Here is a 19221-nt window from a genome sequence, read left to right on the forward strand (position 1 = left end):
ATTGGAGGTCATGTGACTGGGCGTTGCTAGGATACCCAAGCTCAGTTTCCTGGTGAGAGAATGAAAATGTGACAGGTTCAGTATTACAATGACTTTAATGCAATTCATATGAATAAAGTAGACACGTGGTGTATAAAGAAAGACATATGGGAAAGATGGGTCAAAACAAGTGCTGGAGAAAAGAGAAGTAGTTGCCCATAGCAACCAATCAGGTCGTTGCTTTCATTTTTGAAATGGCCTCAGAAAAATGAAAGCTGCAATCTGATTGGTTGCTATGGGCAACTGCTTTTTTTTTTTAAATGCCTAGTGCTTCCAAGACAGTGCCAACCACAGTGCCCCCATAAGGCCAAGTTCACACTTGGCATTTTTATCAAAGCAATTGTGTTGAACTGAATGGTGTTCAGGCTGAATGCCATGTTTACAAAAGCTGGCCATACGCCTCAGATAAAAGTCGTCTAAACCTCTCGATTTCAGAGGGATCAGCCGACTAATGTGTACGGGTGACGCACAACTTCCCCGATAGCATGTCCGATCTTTTTGTGCCAACGGGAGAAAAGTATCTGCCCAATGCGTATTCCACTCTCCCCATTTTAGTAGAGTCCGGAGGAATAGTTGTCGGCTGGCACGTCTTAACAGATTGCCTATCAGATTTACACTGACAGGCAATAATGCTCTGGTATACGAAGTATACCAAAGCATTATAGCAGCGATCTGAAGATCGCACAGTAAAGTCCCCTAGTGGGACTAATAAAATAAATAATAAATGTGAAATAAAGATTAATAATAAAAGTTACTGTCAAAAAATAAATAAAACCATTTTTTTTCCATAAAAAGTGGTTTTATTTAGTAAGTGTAAAAAATAAATAAAAGTACACATATGTGGAATCGCCGCGACCGTAATGACTCCATTAATAAAGTTAATATGTAATTTAAACCGCAAGGTGAGCACCGTAAAAAAAAACAACGCAAAAAACCATGGCGAAATTGCTATTTTTTTCCATTGCCCCCCCAAAAAGTCATAATAAAAATGAATCAATAAGTCCCACGCACCCCAAAACAGTACCAATCAAAACTACGTCTCGTCCCGCAAAAAACAAGCCCAAAAAATCACTACATTGATGGAAAAATAAAAAAGTTACGGCTCTTGGAAAGCGACGATGCAAAAACAAATAATTTTAGTTCAAAAGTGTTTTTATTGTGCAAAAGTCGTAAAACATAAAAACCTCTACATATGTGGTATCGCCGTAATCGTACCGACCCAGAGAATAAAGGTAATGTGTTATTTACGTCGCACAGTGAACGGCGTCAATTTAAAAACGCATAGAACAATGGCGGAATTTCAGTTTTTTTTTATAATCCCCCCAAAAAAAGTTAATAAAAGTTAATATAAAAATTATATGTACCCAAAAATGGTGCTATTAAAAAGCACAACTAATCCCGCAAAAAACAAGTCCTCATACAGCTATGTAGACGAAAAAATAAAAACGTTATAGCTCTTTGAATGAGACTATAGAAAAACGAATAAAATAGCTTGGTCATTAGGGCCTAAAATGGGCTGGTCACTAAGGGGTTAATAAATCTGTGCGGGGCATAAAAATGTCCCCCCCATTCAAATATTATGAGGCATTTAGTATTGATAAATCTCCCTGTATTACGGTGTATTTGTTGTGTTACACTGCCGCAATTATTTCTAATCGCGGATAAATCACAGCAAACACACGCAGTGTTATTTTTTTACATGATTTTGCGTAACTGCAAACCCCCCCCCCCAAATAGGCATATACTAAAGCTATGTTTTCCTTCACTTGGGGGCGAAGATCCAATTAGCTGCCCTAGTCCTGTGTCTAAATACCCCGACAAGGCAATGTTGCTTGCTTACACCACCTCTAGCACCCAGGGAACATGTCCCCCCAGCTACGCCCCTGGTATAAGTCTCTGTTCACAACTGAATCCTGGTTTCCATTTATAACACAAACCAGGATTCAGTGCCGGATCCATCGTATGACAGATACCTCCGGCACCCGATGGACCTGCTGAAATAACATTGTCTGATTCGATATATTGCACACATGGACAAACACGTGAATTTTTATATATGTGAAAATTATTTGGGGCGATCGCAAATGCTTCGTAGACATTTTTAACCAGACATATGCTATTTATGTTATAAAATCCATATGTCAAAGTACCGCGGCCTGCAGGAAAACCACATAGGTCCCTTATATAGACATAATGGAGTACATTTAAATGGACAGGATCCTGTGACTCCTCCCCCTATGAGTTGCCATACGACACGTAGTAAAACTGTAGCTCAGCATGTCCGTGCTGGTGTCTCTTCTCATGGTCTTGCCCCCCCCCCCCGGCCCCTGTGTTATTATCTATATTCCATTGTCTGTCAGCAAACTATTGATGTGGACACAGGATTGTTCTGACTCTGGCTCATCCAGGCTTTAGGACCCTGTGGCCTCTGGTAGTAGGAAGCGGATGATCACATGATGATGATGTTGTATTCAAGGCAAGAGTCAAGTTTCAAGAAGAGGAAGGGGAATGAGGATGAATTAACGGAGAGCTGAGATCCTGGAACCCGGAACAATACAGGACACAGGAGCTGCAGGAGGAGGTCATGGCAGTGCGGGCACTATGGTTGATGGTGGGCTCTCTGTGCCAGCTGGTGAGTGCCCGTCTCATATTATCACTAAGTATAATACATATGTTATAAAGGATCCAAAACCTACAGCAAAATACATCCTGTAAACACGACCGGACCCAAAATACGGATTACAACTCAAGCAAATTGATAGCATTTTATGCAAAAGGTGTAAATAAAGTTGAATCATTGCAGAATGAAAAGTTCTGCAACTTTGTAATAAACTTGGTGTTTCTATTTCTCACCATTTTCAATATCTCTGCTTGCTGATAGTAAATGGAAACATTCTTGCTTACATCCGGAGGCTGATAAATTATCCTGAGCATCTCCAACTGCATTTGTTTCAGTGTGTCAGAGTTCTCTTGTAACAAGTTGTGCACCTGTGAGAGCAGGACAAGATCAGGATGGGCTTTCTGCTACTAGCGTCGTACATAACTATGATGCTAGCACCCCGGCTCCCTGCACTGTGTTCGGTCCGGGACTTCCAGGCGAAATACGTCCGTCCTTTACGGACCGAACATGCTCGTGTGAACCCAGCCTAATAGATAATGGATCATTATAGCCCGTCGCAGCAGGCATTATACCATGCGTGCACAGTCTATTTTTGACAGATGAGAAAAAAAAAAAGTGAAACAAATAATTAGCAGAACAGACGGACACAACATGGACATTCACACGGATGAAAAACTGTTCAACGTTTGCAGGCACAAAACGGAAACGCTCTTCTGAATAAGGCCCTGTTCACATCAGAGGAGCAGAACAAGGGGTTGCAGCACAGTCCCCACCGGTGGCTAATGGAACCCCTTAACTTTAATGGGTTCCGTCGGGTGTCTGTGGTTTTAACGGAAACAATAGTGTAGCGTGCTGCGCTATTGTTTCTGGTAACATCTGCGACGGAGGCCCCTAACGGAGCCTCGAACACAGATGTGAACAGGCCCTAAGCCTTTAGTTTAGTGGTAGCATGTCTGTAGGTGTTGCAATAATACCCACTTAGTGGCCACCCCGAACTGCAATATGTGGGCAGCTCTTTACCCTAGGTCTGTGTTTTTTTTTCTTTTTTTATATTTTGTTTGTTTATAATAAATAGGAATTTGTATAATTGCATATTATATTATTTTATTCATTTTGTGCAACGGTCACATGATCATCGCATGATAGTCCCTGTGACTCAGAATATTCCTATGAACAGAATCAAAAAGTCTTTGTGTAGCCAAAGACTAAGATCGGTTTCAGACGGCCATAATAGGGGCGCATTTTTAGAGTTTGTATTACGGCTACAATACCTTGACCTCCTGTAGTTCTTTTGATCTGGACGTAGAGCACAATCGGATCCTACTGACGATCCAAGTCCGGTTCAACAGAACCGCGGAGCTCTCGGTATTGCAGCCGTAATACAAACTCCAAAATGACCTGTCCGAAAGAGGCCTAAGTCATTGTACATGTGCCATTGGTAATGTATTTTTGATGGAGAAGGTTTCTACACCCAAAAAAATACCTCCCATTAATTGAGATTTTTCAAATTCACATTCAAACTTTGCCGAAAAAAAATCCACAATGTGCATTATGAATGTTGCCCATTTTGATTGACTGAGAAAAACTGCACGCGGAAATGTATGTGGACTCCCACTGGGGGAATGTTTCTACAAATATCCGTGGTGTGTGACCATAGCCATACACATGTGGAGGCTGAATCTTGTATATTACCGCTATCTCCATCATAAACATGTCTGTCCTGGTTGGTCAAATGGTGGGAGTAGCACTAAACTCCACCTGTAGGGGGCAGCTTTTCTCAGGAGGCCAAAATGACTGCCTAAGTTTAAAGTTGCCTTAATTTAGAGGGTCCGCGCTTAGTAACTGGTTAACAAGTTATAATAATTACCATCAGACAACTTCATGACTTCTTCTGTTGTCCCATTCTCTGTTCTTCAGGCCTGGGGAGACCAATCCTTCACCATTGACTACAAGAAGAACTGCTTCCTGAAGGACGGCAAATGTTTCCGCTACATCTCAGGCAGTATCCACTATTCCCGGGTCCCTTCCAGCTATTGGAAAGACCGACTTCTGAAAATGTATATGACTGGACTCAACGCGGTTCAAGTGTAAGAGTCCTTCATCTATTCTACCCTTACTATAAAACACGGGCTATGCATCTTTCCCAGATCCCTGATGGCAAATCTGCTTATAGGAGAAGTAGTTATAGCACTACAAAATTAGACAGATCTCCACCCCCCCCCCCCCCCCTCTACAGAACTGAAGTATGGCCACTTGTAATTACAATATTCGCGTCTTCTGCTGGACTTCATAGACGCTTTTGTGGTTTAGCGCTCCTGTCAAAACTTTCAGGTGGGCCAGCAGGATTGCCTGTCTCTTTACATCAGCCTTTGTTCTTTGTCATTGATTTAAAGGGCAATTCCAAGTCTTAAAGGGGTTGTTTAGTATTAGAAAAACATGGCTAATTGGCTAATTTCTTTCCAAAAACAGCACCACACCTGTCCATGGGTTGTGTCTGGTATTGCAGCTCAGCTCCACGGTAGTGAATGGGGATAAGCTGCAATACCAGACACAACCTAGACAACCCCTTTAAGTGTATTTACTGTATGTGTGGCAAAGGCAGATCTTGGGTCCAACATAAAGTTATCACAGATTTTTCCCTGCGTCCCTGTTGTTGAAAAGCCGTTGACGCGTGTTAGTACAGGTGATGTTGTGCAGGTGACATCATGCCGATGCTGTCATGTGACATCCCTAAGACTGCATCCTCCACGGGCTATACGGGTACCTGCATGTGACCACGCGCACCCAACATTACTGAACTGTGGCTTTTCCATAATAAATTTATCGGTAAGCAACCTAGGCTCTGTTCACAATGCCGCCATGGTTTTCGTTATAACGGAAACCATGACGGCGACTTTGTCAGATGACGGACACCCAACGGCACCACACAGACGTCGTTGACTATAACAAGGTTCATCTGCGTTCCGTGGTGTACGTCGTTTTGATGGGAGGAATATCGCTGCATTCTGCGCTATTCTTCCTGTCGAATATGACGGAACTGCCGGCTTTGAACGGGGCCTCTGTGGTGTGAAATGCTTTTTAACAGGTTGAACGAGATTAAAAAACACGGCTGCTTCCTTCGACAAAAAGCAGTTCTCTTGTTCACAGGTTGTGTCTGGTATTCAAATAAATAGGACTGAGTTGCAATACCAGACACAACCCATGGACTAGAGTGGCGCTGTTGCTTATAGGAAGGAGCCATATTTCCTATGATACAACCCCATTAAGTTCAACATCAGGTCAAAGGCTCTAGAGAGAAAGTTTTTCCCTCATGATAAGTATGAAGTCCTTACACATGTCTGCAGAAAGTACTTTTTTAGGATTCGCTATGACCAGTGTAATGAAGAGCGTCACACGTACAGTAACTACAGATGCAGTAAAGTCTGGGATTTCCAATCTTGCAAACCCTAGACCCATGCAGGCTCCCTAATACCCATTGTTACGTACAGCATGCTTTCTCAAGAGGTCGTGTAGGTTTAGAAGTGATCCAGACTTTGCTGTTTATAAATTACTTGGGTAGACCCGATTTTTGGTAATTTTATTTTCTCCGCTGTGTTAATATGTAGTAATTGCTGTCTAGATATGTGCCCTGGAACTTCCACGAGCCTCAGCCGGGGGTCTATAACTTCAGGGGAGATCATGATCTAGAACAGTTCCTGAACCTGACCGTGGAGCTGGGACTGCTCGTTATCATGAGACCGGGACCTTATATCTGTGCAGAGTGGGACATGGTAAGTAATGGTGAAACCTTATAGAAAGTTCTTTGAGTTATAGCCATTTATTTGACTGATTTGGTTGATGTCCAGTTATGGGCTGAAAAATATATTTAAAGGGGGTCTCTGCTTTGGACAATCCCTACTTGTTACAGGGGTCCCTTGACAGTAAGCTAATCACAAAGTGTCCTTCTGCTGTAACCCACAGTAATCAGCTGTAATCTTGGGGGAAACCTGGCAGTAAGTGTTCAATTTCCCTGCAGCGCCTCCAGAGGGGAAAGGAAGTATTACACAGTGTCCATTCATATCAATGTGTTTTCTATGTAATACAGGACTGGACAGGTCCACCAGAAAGAAAGACGCTCTATGTAACCTCTCTCCACTCTGAACAGAGGACCCCCATCTATAAACTCAGAATTCCCTAATGGGGTGTATGATAATGGGTTTTTCTCAACTAGACAATCCCTTTAAGTCACTAAGTAACACTTAACTGTTTTATTCTATTCTTTTTTTTTTTTTCTTCAAGTCCATTCGGAAACTTCCTTGATCCGTGGCTCCACATAAGATGCTTTGTCTGTTGGAGTAGACTGAAATCCACCTCCTGTCGTAGCACAAACTTGAGCCGCTGCTCTGTTCATCCCTCCATGCTTTATACTGCAGCTCTACTTGTTCACATTGTCGGCTGTTTGTAAACACAAGCTCAGCAGGTAGTCAGTACATGAAGAGCGGAGTTTCTTTACACGGGTGGATAATTAGATGGTTGAGAAGCAGAGTCCCACAGTAGCACAGAGAATATAAGTAAATGAATGGAAAGTGACTCATGATGGTGTTGGATAATCCTGTCCGCTTGCTTATTTACTATTGTACTGTGTATTTTATTTTTGGTTCCGCTAAATATAATATTGGGGCTTTCCAAGTCTTAATATTGTGCATTAAAGGAAATAAACATTTCCTAGATTCATAATATTTAGGTTGAATTTAGACTTTTATAAACTTTGCCTTATCCTTCCTGGTAATCTTAGTCAATGTGAACCAGCAGAGCTGCAGTGTAAAGCATGGGGAGATACAGAGCAGATGAAATGTGTGGTGGACTACCAAATACCTCATACTCCAATAGACTATATGTGTGTGTGTGTGTGTGTGTGTGTGTGTGTGTGTGTATATATATATATATATATATATATCCCCCAGACCTGGCCACATGGATGTGGATCTGCACTGTGTTGGGTACTGCAGCGTATGGACCTCATTGGTGAAAAAACAATTGTGAGCAAAGAATAATATAAAACAAAATTTTTATTGACTATTGCAGAAATAACATCAGGTCCATTGTGAACGAGCCTGTAACATATTTTTGCAGAATAATATGATCAGAAGTATATAGCGGGGCAGTTCTGATTCAGACTGTATGTGGGGTAACAGATCTTGCTTCATGTTGTCACTTCTATTAGGGAGGACTTCCAGCGTGGCTGCTGCATAAGAAGGATATATCTCTGCGTGCCTCTGATCCAGGTAAGTGATAATAACTTGTGATTCTGACCAATTTCCATTAGTCGCTTCTGGTGGTTTTAGTAAAATACAAGCCGCAATAATCATTGACCATCCTATTTTCCAATCCTATCTGAACAATTACAGTTATGTGAATGTCTACTCCATTCTTTAATGGCATTTGGAGCTACCACTGAATAGACATTCAAGTGATAAAATTCTGCCTGCCTGCAGCCGCCACTAGAGGGGGCTTAGGAGCTTACTGCTTTATTATAGTTTAAAGGGTTATTCTAATCTTGGACATTTATGGCATATCCCACCTCCTAGGACCCGCACCTATCTCTAGATCCCGACCCCCGTCCTACATTCTCCTGCTGGTCTCCGGCAAACTGAGTTACGAGGTGATCGGGAATACGGAAACAGCCGGGCTTGCTGTGCTACGCTGTTGATGTACCTCCCACAGAAGTACTCCCGGCCACTTCGTAACTCAGTGGATGGGAACCAGCAAAAGCAGGAGAAGGTAGGACAGGCATCAGGGAGCCCCGTTCTAGAGATAGGTGCAGGCCCCAATATAGGAATACCACTTTAATGTATAAACTGTATGCAGTAAGCTCCTGAGCTCCCTCTAGTGGTGGCTGCAGGTAGAAAGAATTTTATCATTTCACTCTGTCTATGCAGGGACTTTGGATGTCTGTATTAATAAAAATTGGAAATGCTATTCTTAGGTGTGGTATCTATTTAAAACGTACATGTGCTGGCTTGTCAGGTTGAAAAAGCTCTGTGGGGGAAATTTACACAGTGCGCCAATATCTCTCCCCTGGGCAGATATCCCCACGTTCATTAAGGCCCCCCCCCCCCCTGTTGATGATTGTGCCATTTGTTAAAAATGATTCGCAAATATATTCACGTTTTTCCTAAACGCCATATTTTTCTATATATACGCCAGAAAATTGGTGTAAATAGATCTGCCCCTCTGTCTGACTATAGATGCTGCAATCCAGGTCACAGCAGTGTTTAGTCTGTCTATAAGAGTAGTCTGTAGTCCGGGAGGGGGCTGCGAGGGTTTTGACCATTTCCAGTGGCTCCCGAGGGCATTTTCTGCAATTAAAGTATTAGTGATTTACTATCCATTCTCTTTACACCGAGACCTCCATCTAATCGATGAACCACCTTGATTTCAGATTACTTGAATGCCGTAGACTCCTGGCTCTCCGTCCTACTCCCCAAGCTGCGTCCACGTCTGTACAACAATGGGGGGAATATAATCAGCGTCCAGGTAAAGTGACTCCTCTTAAGGCTCTGTTCACATCTGCATCCTTGTTTCTGTTTATAATGGAAACGAGGGTGCGGTGCCGGATCTGTCGCAGGACGGATACCGCTGGTGGCTGACGGACCCTATTGACTTCTAAAGGGATCCGTCATATTTTTTCCTTTCAATTATGACGGAATCTCCAAGGGAGGCACCAAATATGTTTTCTTGAACTCCACTTCGGCCTGGTGAAGCGGCCGACACATCCAGGTGGACAATAAGGCTGAGTTCACATGCCTTTCCGTTGAGGGGTTCCTCCGACGGAAAGGTCCTACGGAATCCCCTTAGCGGAAAACAACGCTGATGTGAACAGGCCCTAAGCGAAAAGGTGGCCGTCTGGAGAGCTCGCTCGGAGAGATCTGCACACGTGAGCCGCCATCTTTACATTCATTTTCAATCTGTTAATTTTTTATGTATGTGTGTAATATTTTTTTTATTTTTTTTGCCTTTTTTTTAAAGCTTTTAATCCGTATTTCCCTGTGTAAATAAAACTGCTTTGATCTTGCAGGTAGAGAATGAATATGGAAGCTTCCATGCCTGTGATTACGGTTATATGCGCCACCTTCATGCCATGTTCCGCCTGTACCTGGGAGATGACGTTGTACTTTTTACCACAGATGGTAACGCGGATTACTTCCTGAAGTGTGGCACTTTACATGATCTCTATGCCACTGTCGACTTTGGTCCAGGTCAGCAATCGGTATAAATGCGTTCAACGTTTTCTGAGTACCCCGGTATTGTGTCCGTTTTGTGGGGCTCCGGAGTCCAGTTAATCAAAGTCCCAGGGACCTCTAGTGGGAGGTTCCTAGTACGAAATATTATGGGGACCCCAGACACATCTGGTACTATATTTTGGGTACATTTCATGCAGTCAATATAGCCATAGATACTTTGGAGACTTTATAATTATTAGGCCTTGTTCACACGTTCTGGATTTGATGAGGATTTCGGCACATCCCATCCGTCTCCAATGTAATTAAATGGGGTCTTTCGTAACCACGCACAATTAATGATTTCTGCACAGATTTAATTCATAAGGTAAAAAAGTAGCATGCTAATTATTTTCGGTGATTCTACCTGGAATCCCTCCATTCGGATTCATACCATTGAATGGAACTTATGTGGGTGCTAATCCACGGCACATCACCGTACACGTGCCCGGCAGAAATCCGAGTGTCCGCCTCTGATTTCGCCGCAGATGCCCTCTTAAATTTGACTTAGTCAAATCCAACATGTATGAACATATCCTTAGGTTGTGTTCACTTGTTGCCGTTTTTGCCAAAATTTTGTGAAATTGTTGCAAAACTGATGACTAAACACAACCTTAAAAGGGTTTTATGTAAATAAAGCTTAATCGTTTTATAATGAAAAGTTCTGCAACTTTCTAATATAATGTTTGCTTCAACTTCTCCCCATTTTCAATGACTAATCTCTACTCTCCTGTTAGTTTGCTACAATGTGTCAGTACAGTTAAAATGTATTAGCCTGGAGTCCTCAGTGTTGTATTCACGCCTCTTACTTGTTGTGTTTTACTTTACATTTTTTTTAATTTTTTATTACGGTCTTCTTGTCAGCTCTCTCGTTTTGAATCCTCTGTTCACACTGGCCTCATGGAGTTTGTAATGCATCCTAGTGTTTTTACACAGCAGACGAGGCTATTCTGCCTATTAGGGCAAGTTCACACTGAGTATTTTGGCGCTGTTGTTGACGTGGAAACTGAGGCAGAAACCGCGCCAAAAAAACGACCTGAAATCCCCACCCATTGATGTATTTTCTCCGTGGGCAGTAAAAAACGCTCCCGGGAGAAAGAAGCGACACGCCCTATCTTCAGGCGTTTCCGTCTCTGACCTCCCATTGACATCAATGGGAGGTATAGAGATCGTGTTTTTCGCAGCAGTTTTTGCCCACGACGCTCAATGGCTGTGGGCAAAAAACGCTGTGGGTGAAAAACGCTGCAAATGTTCTGCCGGCAGGTCAAAACCTGGCTCAAAATTCCTGAAGGAATTTTGAGGCAGATTTTTCCACCTGCAAAAAATCTCTGTGTGAACGGGGCCTTAGACGCAACAGAAACCTGATCACTGCCCGTATCCGCACACAGGCCAGGTCTACGCATCGTGTAAATATTACGCTGTTGAACCGGCCTACAAATCCGCAACTAAATCTGCATACATTACATGCTGAAGGCCCCGAAATTCGCCCATTGCAATGAAATCCGTAGTAAAAATCCACTGCATTTCTGCAACAGATAAATAACCGCTCGTGCATTACGTGTTCAAAACTATAGCAGCAAAAAATGTGCCAAATGTAAATCCGTGTCTGTGTTTTTATATGTATATTTATTTTGTCTTTCAGTGGACAATGTAACTAAAGCCTTTGAAGCCATGCGCAGATATCAGCCCAGAGGACCCCTGGTAATACAATGACTTGTTTGCACCCATTCTATGTGACACTGATTATTGGGATTAATTCCACATTTCTTCTTAACTGTTTGATCGTTAGGGTATGTTCACATGTGCACGTCTGTTACGGCTGAAATTACGGAGCTGTTTTCAGGCGAAAACCGCTCCTGAATTTCAGTCGTAATGGAATGTGCAGGCGTTTTTCGCAGCGTCCATTACGGACGTAATTGGAGCTTTTGTTTTTCTATGGAGTCAATGAAAAACGGCTCCAATTACGTCCCAAGAAGTGACAGGCACTTCTTTGACGCGGGCGTCTTTTTTACGCGCCGTCTTTTGACAGCTACGCGGAAAAAAAATGACCGTCTGCACAGAACATCGTAAAACCCATTCAAATGAATGGGCAGATGTTTGCCGACGCTTTCAAGTAGTATTTTCGGCCGTAATTCCAGGTGTAAAATGCCTGAATTACGTCCGTAAATAGTGCGTGTGAACATACCCTTATTCTATACACTCGGATAAAGATCTTCAGGCTTTTCAGCCGCATCAAACAAAGGCCCCTCTGCAGCCTTATGTCAGGACATTTGGCCATATACACTGAATGGCTCCCCTGCTTTTTCACGATTGGAGCTTCCCTGTTTGGAAATTAGGAGCGCAGCACAAAATAATGTTTTCCGTGGATCATTGTCCGTGTCAATCCACATTAGAATAGGAAAATCAAGCGATCGGAGCGACTTGGAACGAGACGTGGTCATCCGTGCTAGACGAGCCGGGGCCAGTATTTTACAAGCTGCCAACCTTGAGAGGTTTTTTCGTACAACGATGTCGAGAGTAAATCAAGAACGGTGCGATGTCGACAAAAGGGGTCAGAGGAGGATGTCCAGAATCGTTCTGATGAACAGGCGGTCACAGGCAGGCAGATTGCAGCTGAATATAACGCTGGTGCTCCAACTAACGTGTCCGAACGCACAACTCAGCGTTCCTCAGCACGGATGAGCTATAACAGCAGGCGACCAATTCCAGCGCCATTACGGTCTAACGTAAATAGAAAGGAAAGACTCCAGTGGCCAACAGAGCGCAAAAATGAGCAGTGGAAAAACATCGCCTGGTCAGATGACTCCAGGTTTCGGTGGCACCGTGCTGATGGGAGGGTCAGAATTTTGGCGCAAGCAGCATGAATTGATGAACCCGTCCGGTCAGGTGTGAACACTTAAGGCTGGTGGAGGTGAAATAATAATGGGGGATGTTTTCTGGGCACACGCTGGGTCCTCTGATACCTGTGGATGGACGGTTTAACAGTAGGGCTCACCTAAGCATTGTGGCCGACTAAGTTCATCCTTTCATGGCGGCTGTTTACCCCATGACACACGGACACTAACGGCAACTGCGAGAAGTGATCCTGTCCGCATGGGCCAATATTCCTGCAGAACGATTTCAGCACCAAGTGGAGTCTATGCCAGCACGAATTGCTGCTGTTGTGAAGACCAAAGGAGGTCCAACGCGCTACTAGATGGGGATCTCTGATAAAGTGGCCATTCCGTGTATGTTACTCATTGACGCCACTGAATTTCGTTTGCTTCACTATAATAATATGAGTTTCTGCTGCAGGTGAACTCGGAGTATTACACAGGCTGGCTGGATTACTGGGGGGATAAACATTCTGTGAGCCCCGCGGACCAAGTGAGCAGGGGTCTACAGGCCATCTTGGAGAGCGGCGCCAGTGTGAATATGTCAGTATTCATCCAGGGTGTTATGAAAAGATTAGATATTGGTGATTGATATCACTCACTATTATAATTGACTATTTTCTGTTTCATTTCAGGTATATGTTTATGGGGGGCACCAACTTCGGCTATTGGAATGGTAAGAACAACCAGTGCCTCTGGGGCAACTATATCTGACTCTATCCCAAAAGTTGCAAGGAGTCCGGCAAATAACCTGTGAGGTTACCCAGTACTGATCTACAACACTGCACGTGACATGTTACGGAATTTATACCAGTTATTCCCCTTTTTGCTTATCCTACAAAGTCACAAATGGCTGATCGCAACAAACAAAAGTTAAAGGGGTTGTACGGGGCTAGAAAAACATGGCTGCCTTCTTCCAAAAACAGCTGTCCCCAGGTTGACTGGTATTACAGCTCAGTCACACTCCATTCAAAAGGAGCCAGAAGAAAGCAGACATGCTTATCTCATTGTGTATAACCCCTTTAAAGTGTAATTCAACTTTTATAAAACTTTTGATATGTCAGAAGTTTTGCTCGGTGGGGATCTGAGCACAGAGACCCCCACGATCACTCAAATTAAGCAGGAGAGCGCTGTGCCATTTAATTTCTGATCGTCTTTCCTTGGAAAGCTGAGTGAGCAGCGTACAGACTCATAAAATTTCTATTGAGCCCGAACACCGCTCCGAGGAAAGCCGCGGAAAGCCTATCCGAAACTAAGCGGCACAGCGCTCATCTAAGCGCTTCTGCCGCTTCGTTATAACGATCGGTAACAGTCTTAGTGCTCGGACCCCCACTGATCAAAACTTCTGACATATCACTGACATGTCAAGTTTTATAAAAGTTTTTTGTTACCTTTTCGTGCTATGAGAGCTACTTTTATATATGAATGGAGGGATCGGCCATACTTCCAGTGATTATAAAGGGGAATGCTTCTGCTTCAGTTGTCTCCCATGTTTAGGTAAATTCCTATAGAGCAGGTTCTAGTTTGTGTGTTTCAGATAAATTACTAATTTTAACTTTAATTTTTTTTTTTAATCTTTAGGAGCTGATTTTTCTAGAGTCTACAAGCCAATTACAACCAGCTATGATTATGATGCCCCTCTAACAGAGGCCGGGGACCCTACAGATAAACTATTAGCAATCCGTTCAGTAATTAGTAAGGTAAACGCCATCACTATATGTTCTCTGGTTACTAGGATCAGATTTAGCCTTGGTTCACACCGTGTCGTTAAAATGTGGTACAATAGGGCCCCATACACTTCTATGGGTTCCATACTTCAGCTTTGTACAAGTTATACTACGGTGGTGTGCATGAGGCCCCAGGCTTCATTAAGGCAGCCGTAATATGGCCACATTTTAGTGTCTACGTAACAGCTGCAAATTCCAGCCTAACCGCGGGTATAAAGGCCCGAACTAACCGCATCATAGGTCTCTATGATGCTGTAAGTTCAGGACATTAGACTCGGTCGGGCCGGGAATTGCAGCTATAGTACAGCCGTCTGAATGAGGCCCGAGGCTGGGTTCATACTGCGCGTTTTTGTTTTTCCGTGTTTATGTAAATAAAGCTTCCTCATTGTACGTCCGCCAACTTCCTAATATACTTTGTTTATCAATTTCTTAGTTTTTAAGCTCTTTGCCGCATAGCTGCATAGTTTATTACAGTGTATCAGAGCACTCTCTTCTGAGAAGCCCTGCAACTGTGTGAGTATTTTTTTTTTTAGCTATGGATTTCAAACCATGTTTCCATTCTCTGACAGCAAACAGAACTCTTGAAAATAGTAAGAAATTGAAGCACAAAATACTAACCTTCATTCACATAAAACCAGAAATCCCCTTTAATATTTAAAGGAGCATTACTCCTTTTTTTTTTTTTTTTTTTTTTTTTTTTTTTTTTTTTTTTTTTTTTTTTTAAATCTGGGCAGATAGATGTTGATGCAACCAAACAAGACGTGACAACTCTTTGGTGAAGTGTCTTAAATTTTGTATAAAGTTTAATACTCGTTATCTTTCGTATAGTTCCAGCCCGTTCCACAAGGACCCATTCCACCACCCACTCAAAAATTTTCATACGGTTTAGTGACTCTTAGTAAGGTGAGTATCTGATGTATGGCCGTCTATAACCACATGAGATCAAACGCTAACGTCTCCTTCCTGTTTAGGTTGGAGATCTTGTGGATCTATTGGATATTCTGTCACCCACTAACCCATTTGTGACTCAGTATCCAATCACCTTTGAAGATGCTAAGCAGGTAATATCTATACTTATACAGGTCAGTAGTATTCTCTGGCAGGATGGGACACACAACCAGTTTTTTGTTGTTTTTTTCCCCGCTGTGCAGTTTTTTGGATTCATGCTGTACCGGACCCGTCTGACCGGGGATGTCCCTGATCAAACACCTCTGGCATCCGTTTCAAATGACGTTCATGACCGTGGTTATGTTTCAGTCAATGGGGTAAGATCTAGTCGTCGTCTTCCTCTTGAAATGGACAAAAGAAAGGAAGTAGCTGTCTGACCGCAACCATTGCCAGCTATACTAGTCTCAAGGAGTTGCTTTTTATGTCACCCGGTCACTCAGAGGACCCGCCTCCTTTCCCTCTCTATGCTCTCCCTGGCAGTCAGTCACAGTGAGAGAATCTTCCTAAGGAGTAAAGAGGTACAACTTGAAGGCGTTTACATTTTACCAGTATAACCCTGACTGTCAGAAATACTAAAGTCCATTATGTCCGCTATCGCACTATCGCATGTTTAAAGTTCCATAGTGGCACTAAAAAGAAAATGTAAAAAAAAGTTAAACTTCACAAAAAAACAAATCCAATGTAAAAAAAATAAACTTTTTCATAGAAAGTGTTTTATTAAAAAGGTTATAGAAATAAATATAAACGTAACATAATTGGCATCGCCACAACCATAACGCTATGTATCCCGCACGGTGAGCGGCATGAAAAAAACAAAAACAAAAAAATGCCAGAATTGCTGTTTTATTTTTGTTTATCGCAACTCCTAAAAAATAAAGCACAAAGTTAATCAATAAGAGGAACGTACACCAAAAAGTACCAACGAACATTACAGATCATCCCGCAAAAAATAAATAAAAGCCCCATAAAGCTTTGTCGATGGAAAAATAAAAATGTAATGGCTCTTGGAATGCGACAAACAAATTATTTCCTAGAAAACGTGTTTTTATTGCGCAAATGCACAGGTGCGCTAAATGTTCTTCGTGTTGAAACCCTTTTAAGGGGTTAAACATGAGTCTATTGATGTCTGTGTTTCTATTTACAGCAGTTTTACGGCGTGCTGGAAAGGGACAACCTGAAGGAGGTTAATGTGACGGGGAAGGAGGGACAATGGTTGGATGTCTTAGTTGAAAATATGGGGAGAATCAACTATGGCAGCGATCTCAAAGACTTCAAGGTAAAGACACATCGCAGGATGTGGTGAGACTTTTATTTCCGCGGTTTACTTAGAGATGTTGATATATTTTTACCTGGTTCTCATAGGGGTTAATAGGTAACCTGACGTTGGGGCCTGACCTCCTGGAGAGCTGGGTGGTTTATCCGCTAAATCTGGATGGCCCGATTTCCCAAGGGTGGCCTCACATTATGGCTGATCTGATACTGAGGACTCCGCGGACTGAGAGCAGGATGGGTCCAGCCATCTACAGTGGGACCTTTAAGATTAATGACATCGGAGACACATATCTGAAGCTGCCCAAATGGACAAAGGTAACAGCGGGTACCTTAAACCATCATCTGATTGTGGGCGTCCTTCATCTTCTATTTTCTTCTTGCATAACACGGTTTCTAACACGCAGCCCTGTCCTTACTAACATCATCATCAGGTCACTGCCTGCCACAAGATCAGCACACACCCCTCCTGAAATACTTAGTGCTGCTGTAGACAATGCTCCCATCCACTATGTAACACCGTCTGGGACCTCACGTTTTCCTCCCACACTGTCACATGCAACTTGTCCTCAGTGACATTATCATATGAGCAGAAAGATCACTGCCCCCTACTAGATCAGCATACTCCTTTCCTGAAAACCTCAGTGCTGCTGGGAACCTCTTCATTCCCCTTTAACTCTTTGTGCCCTCCCACTCTTCTCATTCCCGTCTTTACATCAGGACCCGGTCATGCACAGCCCTATCAGCATTAACATCACTTCAGCGGATAGGTCACTGCCTCCCACAAGATCAGCACACTCCTCTCCTGCTGTTATGACTAGTCTCATAACCTGATTCATTACGTAATGGTAATTGAATGGATCTCGATTTGTCATTGTACTGCAGCAAAACCTGCTTTATTTCTATCTTTATTGAACAATAAAAAAAGCTCAGCAGAAAAATATCTTCTATTCTTTGTCCTGTGCTCAAAAGCTCTAAAGCATTTTTCACATATCATTTTAGTGTGTGTGTATATATGTAAAATATTTATATATGCTCTACATAGAAAATCTACTTATTTAGTACTGATCTGAATGACAGCCCATAGTATTATACTCCAGAGCTGCATTCACAATTCTGCTAGTTGTTATGAAAACAGTCCGCAAACTTGTTGTCAGACTCTCCCCTGACACGTTCGCTAACCTCCTATAATGCAAGGAGATGGCTTGATTTTTCTACATCAGATTACTATATAGTGCCTGGTGTAAAGAATGCAAACCACCAGAGCAAGCTCATCCAGCCAACCAAGAATGCTGAGAAATTTCAGCTCTGAAGTCTGCAGTATAGTGAGTGCAGCTGTGGAGTATAATACAGGATATAACTCAGGATCAGTACAGGATAATTAATGTATGTACACAGTGACTCCACCAGCAGAATAGTGAGTGCAGCTCTGGAGTATAATACAGGATGTCCATTTCAGATCAGTACAAGATATATAATGTATGTACACAGTGACTCCACCAGCAGAATAGTGAGTGCAGCTCTGGAGTATAATACAGGATGTAACTCAGGATCAGTACAGGATAAGTAATGTAATGTATGTACACAGTGACTCCACCAGCAGAATAGTGAGTGCAGCTCTGGAGTACAGGATGTCAATTTCAGATCAGTACAAGATAAGTAATGTATGTACGCAGTAACACGTCTTATGTAGATTCATTCTATATGTGAGCTAGCCTCCAAAGGTGGATGCACACTTTGATACACAGCAAGTTACAGAAACTTGTTCTTCCAGAAACCTTAAGTATAGGGACCAGTGTTGTAAGTCTGTGTGCTATACTCTCATATAATGACCATGTATTTTGTTTTCCTCTCCAGGGACAGGTGTGGATAAACGGTTTCAATCTTGGACGATACTGGCCCATGCGAGGGCCACAAGTAACCCTTTATGTGCCAGGCAGTATTCTAAGCTCTTCACTGGTCAACAACATTACTGTGCTGGAACTGGAGAACGCCCCGGATCAGCGGCTAGCCATGTTCCTGGACAGACCGATATTGAATGGGACTTATGTGGGAAAATGAGTAGATGCCGGAGCGATGGACCTGTGGACACTTATGTAATACATATGTGCACGTTTCCTGCTGTCAGGGTGAAGATCTCTCTGCACCAGGCCTGGAGTTGGTGAAACTTTAGTATTAGTGAAGTAAAGTTGCTGCCGGCTCCGCAGATAAGAGCAGGGAAATTGCGGACAGCGGCTTCTCTTATATTACTACGGATGTGGCTCCAAGGCCACAGGAACATAATGTGAATCGCAAAATACAATCCACTCTCTGCTTCTTCCATAGTCAAGGAAATTTCTTCTGATCATTAAGATTGTTGCACTCGATCTGATTTGTCGTTCAATTCACCATTCACCCTAATGTGTATAAATGTCATTAAAGCGAAGCGTCACCTTCCATTAAAATTTCAAACCTTGTATTATAGCTTTAACTTTTTACTTATTCTT

At 42.7% G+C, this 19221-nt stretch overlaps 1 protein-coding gene across 3 annotated transcripts; it reads left to right on the plus strand.

Moving 5' to 3' along the window:
• Nucleotides 1-8: 8 nt before the first annotated feature.
• Nucleotides 9-19186, plus strand: GLB1L (galactosidase beta 1 like). Of its 3 annotated transcripts, none has more exons than XM_075829164.1 (17): nt 9-75; nt 2516-2671; nt 4577-4746; nt 6279-6429; nt 7863-7923; nt 9081-9175; nt 9717-9897; nt 11561-11619; nt 13213-13334; nt 13427-13467; nt 14373-14491; nt 15347-15421; nt 15490-15579; nt 15670-15783; nt 16611-16742; nt 16829-17053; nt 18593-19186. In XM_075829164.1, the coding sequence occupies exons 2-17, from the start codon at nt 2624-2626 to the stop codon at nt 18794-18796; spliced, it is 1887 nt and encodes a 628-aa protein (XP_075685279.1). In that variant the 5' UTR covers nt 9-75; nt 2516-2623; the 3' UTR covers nt 18797-19186. The 3 variants fall into 3 exon arrangements, with proteins under 3 accessions (XP_075685279.1, XP_075685281.1, XP_075685280.1); XM_075829166.1 differs by having other exon boundaries at nt 35-52; XM_075829165.1 differs by lacking the exon at nt 9-75 and having other exon boundaries at nt 2412-2671.
• Nucleotides 19187-19221: the final 35 nt, after the last annotated feature.

The sequence above is a fragment of the Rhinoderma darwinii genome, chromosome 6, assembly GCF_050947455.1.
Source record: "Rhinoderma darwinii isolate aRhiDar2 chromosome 6, aRhiDar2.hap1, whole genome shotgun sequence".
Taxonomy (NCBI): domain Eukaryota; kingdom Metazoa; phylum Chordata; class Amphibia; order Anura; family Rhinodermatidae; genus Rhinoderma; species Rhinoderma darwinii.

Coding starts and splice junctions, on each gene's coding strand:
- GLB1L (XM_075829164.1), top strand. CDS start 2,624: ATGGCAGTGCGGGCACTATGGTTGATGGTGGGCTCTCTGTGCCAGCTG. Junction 2,672..4,576: donor TGGGCTCTCTGTGCCAGCTG/GTGAGTGCCCGT, acceptor TCTGTTCTTCAG/GCCTGGGGAGACCAATCCTT. Junction 14,492..15,346: donor TCCGTTCAGTAATTAGTAAG/GTAAACGCCATC, acceptor TCTTTCGTATAG/TTCCAGCCCGTTCCACAAGG.